This window comes from Bubalus bubalis, chromosome 15 (assembly GCF_019923935.1).
Source record: "Bubalus bubalis isolate 160015118507 breed Murrah chromosome 15, NDDB_SH_1, whole genome shotgun sequence".
Lineage (NCBI taxonomy): Eukaryota > Metazoa > Chordata > Mammalia > Artiodactyla > Bovidae > Bubalus > Bubalus bubalis.
Genome location: NC_059171.1, coordinates 43,805,534 through 43,814,628, shown reverse-complemented (window position 1 = coordinate 43,814,628; position 9,095 = coordinate 43,805,534). Strand labels below are relative to the sequence as shown.

The window sequence follows — 9,095 nt, the reverse complement described above, 5'->3', positions numbered from 1 at the left end:
GAAGTAATTCCCTGGAGAAAATAAAAGGCCAAGACTTCCGTTCCCCTACCCTACGCTCCCCTGCCCCAGTTACCTTTCCCAGTTTCCAAAGTGTTAACCCCACTCCACCGGCTACGCGCGCTCTCTGGGACAGCTCCTTGTTTAGCACAGAATCAGGAAGGATCTAGGAGACGGCTCTCGGAAAGTTGGCGGAACTGCGAGGGGGCGTTGGGAGTTTGATCCTCCTTGCACACGGCCTCTCACGGGGTCCAGACCTTCCACTCTCTGGTCCCTGAAGCCCAAGCTACCGCCACAAAGGCCAGGCGTCCTGACGGCGCTGGGCCGGGGGGCGGGGTGCAGGGATGGTGAAGCTGGTGGTGAGAAGCCGGGCGGCCTCTCCTCGCTCCCGCCGCGGGCACGCGTCCAGGGCTGGGCAGAGGTGGGGGTGGGCGAGCAGGGGCGCTCACGTCACGTGCGCGCGCGCGGGGACCGCAATAAATGCCCGGGCGCTCAGGGGAGCGGCGGAAGCGCTCTGCGCCTGGCTCTGCGCGCGGCGGCTGCACCGAGCGGGAGCGCGGGGTCGCCTGCAGCCTTCGCCGCCCAGACTGACCCGAGTCCCCGCCCCTCTCGCTCCTGCAGCTTCTGCTCCGAGACGCTCGGGCGCCCACCCTGCAGAGCTAACCAGGCCGCTGCCGTTCCACCCCAGCCTCGGCCTCCCAACTTCGCCAGGCTTTGCCCAGCTCCGGCTTTCAGGTCCGAGGGGAGCTGCCGAGGCCGAGGATAGCCATCCCACTGCAGGTAGCGCCGGAGGACGTGCGAGGCCCGGGTCCTCCCGAACCGGGCCGTCTGTGTGCAGGCTGCAGGCGGCTGGGGAGGCCGGCCGTCTGGTTCGGCTGATCCATCTTAGGGAACTTCACACTGGAGAGGTAAGTCGTCAAGCTCCCACCCTCTTCTACTTTTTTCTTCTTAAACTCTACTTAAAAAAAAAAAAAAAAAAAAATCCACTTGCAGAGAACGGTCGATCACGGAGGGGTGGGTGTGTACTCGGAAAGCAGCCACGATGGAGAACTCTGGGCGCTCCTGCTTCTCAGTGAGTTTGTGAGTTTCACCTCCTTTGGTTTGGGTGAACCGTGTGCGCTTGCGGCGTGTGGCCGGAGAGGCTCCGAAACCGCCCGTGGGCTGTTGTCTTCATCGGGTGCGGGCTCCAGGTTAGGCACATGCTTTCTAGGAAATAACGAATTTTTCTTCTTGACCTGTGCCTGTGTGCGAAGATACTTCCCCCAGTGACCTTAACTGTTCACTTGCATTAATTCACTGGTCCCTTTAGAAATCTCCATGGACATATGTATGCGTAAAATGTTGTACTTCTTTAAAGCATTCGCCCTCGATTTCATAATTTTGTTGACATTCTGAATGTTTGAACCAGAGATGGGGCACTGAGATAAAATAATACCTTGAAACAGAGAGAGAAACCTGGACCTCTGGATTGCCTGATAAAACATTCTAGGATAAAACATTCTAGAACCCTTTTGCAGGCTGTATGCCATAAATAGCCATTTAAAGATTTGTAATTCAGACATTGCTTTCAAGCTTTAACTCTTCTGGGTTGCTTTTGCCATTTGTTTTTGGCATCATGTACATTATCTTGGAAAATACAATTTTCTGTTTTGTGGGAAAGGTGCACTGTGAAAAGTCCTCTGGAGTAAAAATGGATTGGAGAAAATTTATTTCAAAATTTATTCCGTTTGCTGGAATTAAGTAAACAAATCAAACTGGCTCCATCCCTTTGTGACTGTTGTATTATTTTTGTTGTTAGAAAATTTATGTGTGCCGGGATTTTCACCCTAATTGCACTACATGTCCTTATAGCCAAAAGGAGTGGAAGAGCCGGTGTTGGAGATTTTCCCGGGGAAATCCTGAGAGCATTCATTATGAAGTGTACCGTGCGGGAGTGGTTCAGGGTAACCACAGTGCTCCTCATGGCCCGAGCGATTCCAGCCATGGTGGTTCCTAATGCCACTTTATTGGAAAAACTTTTGGAAAAGTACATGGATGAAGATGGTGTATGGTGGATAGCCAAGCAAAGAGGGAAAAGGGCCATTACAGACAATGACATGCAGAGTATCTTGGACCTTCATAATAAGTTGCGAAGTCAGGTATATCCTACAGCTTCTAATATGGAGTATATGGTAAGAACATTTTTCAAATGGTATGTACATAGAAATGTTTAATGATGCTTTTAGCTTCTGTGGTTAAAATCCATCCTGCTGGTATTTAATCTTTTACCATTTTTCCTGTATAAAACTTTTTAAAAAGATTTTCTTCAAGAGTATTTTCTTCTGCATATCCTTTTTTTTTTCATTTTTTAAAGTTTTATTGGAGTGTAGTTGCTTTACAATGTTGTTAGTTTGTGCTGTATAGCAAAGTGAATCAGTTATATATGTAGCTGTTCTTTTTTAGATTCCTTTCCCATATAGGTCATTACAGAGTATTGAGTCAGGTTCTCTGGTACCACCATTTTTTTTTTTTAATCCACCTTTGATTAAAATCCATCTTTGCAATTTCCAATCTTGTTACTACATACAAGCAGTGGTCTAGTCCTGTATATTCTTTTTTTTTTTTTTTTGACTATGCCACAAGGATTGTGGGATTTTGGCTCCCTGACCAGGGATTAAACCTAGGCCCTGGACAGGAAAAGCATGGAATTCTAACCACTGGACCACCAGGGAATTCCCAGGTCCTATGTATTCTTCTACATATTCTTTTATTAGTGTTCCTTTCATTTTAATAGCTCTTTAAATTTCAGAGTAAAGTAAATACCTTCAGATCTAATGTTCCAACTAAGTGCTTTAAATTCTGCTCTTAGGAGAAAGATTCCTGTCCCGAAAATGCTGAACAGTTGATGTATTTGCTTTTAAATGACTTAGTAGAAGAATTGTTTCCTAATTCCTAACTGATGGAATCTTATGAATGGTTGACCTGAAAAAAATCAAGGATGAATAATTTGAAGACACTTTCCAGATGACTGATGTGTGTGTATACACACACACACAGACACACACACACATATGTGTATGTAGACAGATGACAGATAGATAGGTATAGGGTCTCCCAGGTGGTGCAGTGGTAAATAATCCACCTGCTAATGTAGGAAACACAGAGTCGCAAGTTTGATCCCTGGGTCAGGAAGATCCCCTGGCTGAGGAAATGGTAACCCACCCCAGTATTCTTGCCTGGAAAATCCCATGGACAGAGGAGCCTGGTGGAGCTACAGCCTATGGGGTCACAAAGAGTCAGATGTGACTGGGCATGCACGCATGTTCATAAAGTGTATATATATGTGTGTATATATACATATATATGTAGTTTCTAATGGGCCATTGTTTCTTAGAAGTATGTAAATAACATGTTGTAAAGTATACATTTCTGTGGTTGCTTTATGTTAGGGAATACTTTGGCAATAACTTTTTATCCTCTGAATTTATTTGTGAACTTCAAAGTGTGAAAATTCATTTGGGTAAAGGATTCAATAAAAATACGTGATATCCTTAATAACCTTATATGAATTCTGAGAGTAAATTTGCAAGTTTGAGAAACAAAATTACTTTTTAAAGACTGTTAAATATTACTTTTTCAAGACTGTAACTCATTAATATTAGGATACTTCATACCCTAAATATATAGAAACATTTTCAAAAATCTTACTACTTGCATGAATTAGGAATGCACTAGCAAAGACCGATAATCTTCATTGATGACAGCAAACTTAATGAACATTGATGCTAACATTTCTCCTTTGGACACATTGCAGGGTCCCATTAATTTTAATATATTCTAGTTTTTCCTTTTTTTTTTTTTCACTTACATTAGTTTGGATAGGTATTCTCTATTTAGGTAACTTTGATGAAACATGGAAATTCTAAGTTCACATTATATATTACAAAATATTTCCTTATATCATTTTAACTTTTACTAGAAAAATATTTTACCCTAAAGAAAATAGGTAGCACACAAGAGAAGTCATCAGAGATAAGGAATCAGTCCCAACCATCAGGCTGTAAGGGTTTAAATTCTGGCACTGATACCTACTTATGGCTTCCCAAGTGGCTCTAGGAGAAAAGGACCCTCCCCCGAATGTAGAAGATATAAGAGATATGGGTTCGATCCCTAGGTCGGGAAGATCCCCTAGAGAAGGACATGGCAACCCACTCCAGTATTCTTGCCTGGAGAATCCCATGAACAGAGGAGCCTGGCAGGCTGTGGTCCATAGGGTTACACAGAGTTGGACATGACTGAAGCGTCTAAACATGCATGCACGCACCCACTAGCTGTGTGACTTTGGGCAAATCATAAATTGCCCTCTACTTTAGTTTCCTCATGTCTAACACGTGCGCTCACCTCAGCGGGCTGTTGTGAGGATTATGTAAGAAATGAGATGACCTGTGTAAAGTTTAGCTTATTATCAACCATAGTGCAATTACAGGGTCCCTGTAAGTATTACTAAGACATAAAACCAATGTTATGTTTCCTTAATACCATTTAAATAGCTCATGTGAAACTTGTTTGCTCTTTTCAAAATTCTGTGCCATGCATGATATGACATCAGTAATGTCTCCCATTTTCTGACTATTTTAAAATGTTTGTTCAAAGTACAGGATTCTCTGACTTCTTCATCTGTGAGCTTTCAAACAGAAAGAGCCAGTTAATTATGGAGTTTTTCCAAGTAGGCCACCCTATGCTTATTCCATGTTAATAGGTACTCATTGCGTTTTATTCAAAATAAGGAAGAACTTGGGAGTTCAAATGCGCAAAAAGAAATCTGAGAATATTTGTGTGTGTGTTTTAAGAAATATGGAAATAATGAAAGAACAGTTCTGTGATTCGTTTTCTATGTCTGACTTCCAAAAAAAATAAGTGCCTATTGTATGATGTCTGGTCTAGAATGTTTATATGTGTTTCTTTTCAATCATTGCTTTCGTTCTACCCTTGAAATGTAGATTCAGAAACCAGCCAAGGTTTATGTTGTGTTGCCCTTAGATACTCTGAACACTAGAACTATGTCTTGGCTAATAACTGGGCTGCAGAGTTTATTTCCCGACGGTAACACAGGAACACATTTTATAGAATACACATGGAAGGGGAAGTCTAAAAGAACGATACTGCTTTATTTGAAACACTGTTGATTTATATTTTATATAGTTATTACTATATAAAATATATATAAAGGATATTTTATATAGTAATAACTATATATTTATGTATATGTAAGTACAGATGTTGATTGACCCATGGAAAGAAAATTGGTTCAAATAGTTGACTGAAGTGTATTTTTGAGGGAGAATGGATACATGTACATTATATGAATGAGTCCCTTCACTGTTCACCTGAGGCTATCACAGCATTGTTAATTGGCTATGAAGTGAAGTGAAGTGAGTCAATCAGTTGTGTCTGGCTCTTTGCAACCCCATGGACTATGCAGTCCATCAAATTCTCCAGGCCAGAATACTGGAGTGGGTAGCCTTTCCCTTCTCCAGGGGATCTTCCCAACCCAGGAATGGAACCCAGGTCTCCCACATTGCTGGTGGATTCTTTACCAACTGAGCTATCAGGGATATCCCAATAAAAAATAAAAAGATTAAAACAAATTCTTTCAGGGGACTTCCCTGATGGTCCAGTGGCTAGGGCTTCATGCTTCCAATGCAGGGGGCCTGGGTTCAATCTCTGGTCAAGGAACTAGATCCCGCATGCCTCAATTAAAGATTCTACATGCTGCAACCAAATAAATATTTTTAAAAAAGGGTATTTTGATAAAATGAAAAGCTAAAGAACCACTTCCTATAGAATCTGCAGTGCCATGTGATAAGTGCCACCGCTTTTGGCCACTTACACTCCCCTTCTCCAGGAGATCTTCCTGATGCAGGGATGGAACCTGGGTCTCCTTCATGGCAGGCAGAATCTGTACCATCTGAGCTACCACAGAAGTCCTATGCTCTGTTATACTGCATTAAAAGTTTGAATAGCCAGTTATCTTATGTATATTTGGTGCTTATTTTAGTCTGTTTTTTGTGTTTGAATACCACAGCCAAGCCACATCCATGTTTATTAACATCATAACCCTGCCCCCACTCTAAGCCTCATTAATTAATAGGGTTAAAAATGACCTCCGGAAGGTCACATCTTTGCTGGAAGAGTTTATAGGCTGATTGAGAAGAAAGAATAGACACATTTGAAAATTTTCAAGTAGGCAGGGACACGAAATTCTTCATTCACATGTATGATTGATGCCAGGGCATCACAGAATACTGGAATATTCCTACAGGAGAGTTAATCAATGGGGAAGATGACGTTTATGTTGTTTCTGGCAGATGGTCAGGATCACAAGCTGTGGCCAAGAGTGAAGGGCATGTCTCAGCTGGAAGAGGAACCAACATGCAGAATCTAAAAAGCAATGATACAGAGTAACTTATTTACAAAACAGAAACACACTCAGAGACCTAGAGAATGAACTTACTGGTTGCCAGTGGGGAAGGATGGTGCGGAGGGATACCTAGGGAGTTTGGGATCACATGTACACACTGCTATATTTAAAATGGATAACACACAAGGACCTACTGTACAGCACAAGGAACTCTGCTCAGTGTTATGTGGCAGCCTGGATCGGAGGGGAATTTGGGGGAGAATGGATACATGTATATGTCTGGCTGAGTCCCTCTGCTGTCCACTGAAACTATAACAACATTGTTAATTGGCTGTATTCTAATGAAGTTAAAAAAAAAAAAAAAGGAATCAACAAAGTGGAGTGGCTGACTGTTTTTGTAGGAAACCAGAAGCAGAGTAGGTTGATGAAATCAAAGCCCTGTGGTAGAATCAGGGAGAGGAGAAATGCATTATTAATTATAGAAACCAGTAACCTAAGCAGAGGGATTACCAGTGTTTAATTCAAGATACATTGAAAAACTGAAGCTTTTAGGTCATCAAATGAAGCTGTAACTGAAGAGGCAGTGGATATGTGAGGAGGAAACATTGCCTTTAGACCTGTGTTGTCTCCGCTGCTTGCTGGTATGTGAAGTCTGACAAACAATGATTTGGGGCATTGTTTTTGTCATTAGTAGACTTGGTATAGGGATACCAATTCTATAGCAGCCCATGGTCTATATATTCCTATGTATATAGATTTAGGAATATATAGCCCACGGGCTGCAGTGAGATAAGAGATTTGATCCTGTTGAGCATACTGCTATTTTTCTTCAAGCCTTTCCTTTTTGTGGGTATTAGCCCCATCACTTGGTTCTTTTATTTTTATTTTTTTGGTTATTTCTTCATCATGTTGTTGTTGTTGTTGTTGTTCAGTCACCAAGTCGTGTCTGACTTTTTGTGACCCTATGGATTGCAGCACGAGAGGCTTCCCTATCCCTCTCTATTTCCTGGAGTTTGCTTAAGTTCATGTCCATTAAGTTGGTGATGCTATCTAAGCATCTCATCCTCTGCCACCCTCCTCTCCTTTTGCTTTCAATCTTTTCCAGCATCAGGGTCTTTTCCAAGGGTCTTGCTCATCTCTTCAAACTTTCCTTTTGGCCCCCATGGTTTTACTTTTGGTCTTCTCCCTTCCTGGGGAATTTTATCTACTCATTTGACTTTAAATACCTTCTGTCTATTGATGGCTCCGTGATGACACTCCATCTGACAGTCTTCTTTGAGCATTGTTTTCATGTTTCGCACTGCCCACTGGGTCATCTCTTGAATCTTAAAGTAATATTGTAATATTGCTTCAAGTTTAAGATGTCTAAAAAGAAAATGAGCTGCTTTTGTTCCACTCTTGCCCATGGTCCTCCTTCCCTCCCTGGATTCTTTCTCAGGGAATGTCATAGACATCTGCTAAGTCCTGTCCAAACAAAAACAGATCATCAGGGACATCTTCAACTCTTGCCTTGCTTTCATTCCCTCTGTCCACTTCCATGTAATATGTACACACAAATACAAATACACAGTTACTCGCCAGAGTCTTAGATTCTGTCTTAGAAATGTTTGAATCCATCTCTTCTGTTTCATCCAAACCTGTGTTCTTTGTCTCCCCAAGATGGGCATCACAGCTTCCCCTGCAGAAGATTATACCATCTAGTCTTACTTTATTTCTACTTTAATCTACCTTCCTCACTGCTACACAATCTGTCTTTTCCCTCAAACAAATCTCTGGCGCTTACTCAACTGTCCAAAGCTTCTGTTAACTTCTGGCTGCTCACAAGTTAAAGCCCATCTTGAAGAACTTCCAAAAGGAGGCATATCTAGGCCAGTAAGCCCCATAGCCCTTATTGTTGTTGTTCAAATTCATGTCCATTGAGTTGGTGATGCCATCCAACCATCACATCCTCCATCTTCCCCTTCTCCTCCTGCTCTCAGTCTTTCCCGGCATCAGGGTCTTTTCCAATGATTTGGCTCTTTGTGTCAGGTGGCCAAAGTATTGGAGCTTCAGCTTCAGCATCAGTTCTTCCAGTGGACATTCAGGGTTGATTTCCTTTAGGATGGACTAGTTTAATCTCCTTGCTGTCCAAGGGACCCTCAAGAGTCTTCTCCAGCACTACAGTTTGAAAGCTCAACTCCCTTGTATGTAATTGAATCTGTGTTAATTAAACTATACACTGTTCTTTCTTTTTTTTTTTTAATTTAAAATTCATTTGGCTGTGCTGGGTCTTTCTTGCTGTGCGTGTGCTGTGCTTAATTGCTCAGTCATGTCCGACTCTGTGACCCCATGGACTGTAGCCCGCCAGGCTCCTCTGTCCATGGGATTCTCCAGGCAAAAACACTGGAGTGGGTTGCCATGACCTCCTCCAGGGGATCTTCCCGACCCAGGGATCGAACCCGCATCTCTTACGTCTCCTGCATCAGCAGGTGGATTCTTTACCACTAGCACAACATGAGAAGCCAAAGTATTTTATTTAAGCCTGTTTATAGTATTGAAGTTTTGTTGTAATTAAATATATACATGTCCATTTTCCTTTCAAGACTGAATTTCCTGGAAGGATAAGGATGTACTCACCTTTATAACCGTGTGCCTGATGCATAGATGTACTCAGTAAATATTAATATTTGTTGATTGAATACTGTTGAATGTTCAGTAA

At 42.1% G+C, this 9,095-nt stretch overlaps 1 protein-coding gene across 2 annotated transcripts in view; it reads left to right on the top strand.

Moving 5' to 3' along the window:
* Nucleotides 1-223: 223 nt before the first annotated feature.
* The window catches only part of CRISPLD1 (cysteine rich secretory protein LCCL domain containing 1), a 51,119-nt gene continuing 42,247 nt past the window's right edge, over nt 224-9,095 (top strand). Inside the window, exons 1-3 of one of the 2 annotated variants that reach the window (XM_006075582.3) lie at nt 224-356; nt 619-905; nt 1,849-2,168. In XM_006075582.3, the coding sequence (XP_006075644.1) occupies nt 1,911-2,168 (258 nt within the window). In that variant the 5' untranslated portion in view covers nt 224-356; nt 619-905; nt 1,849-1,910. Of the gene's footprint in view, nt 357-454; nt 906-1,848; nt 2,169-9,095 lie in introns of those variants that run through there. The other variant, XM_025265214.2, reaches the window with a different exon arrangement.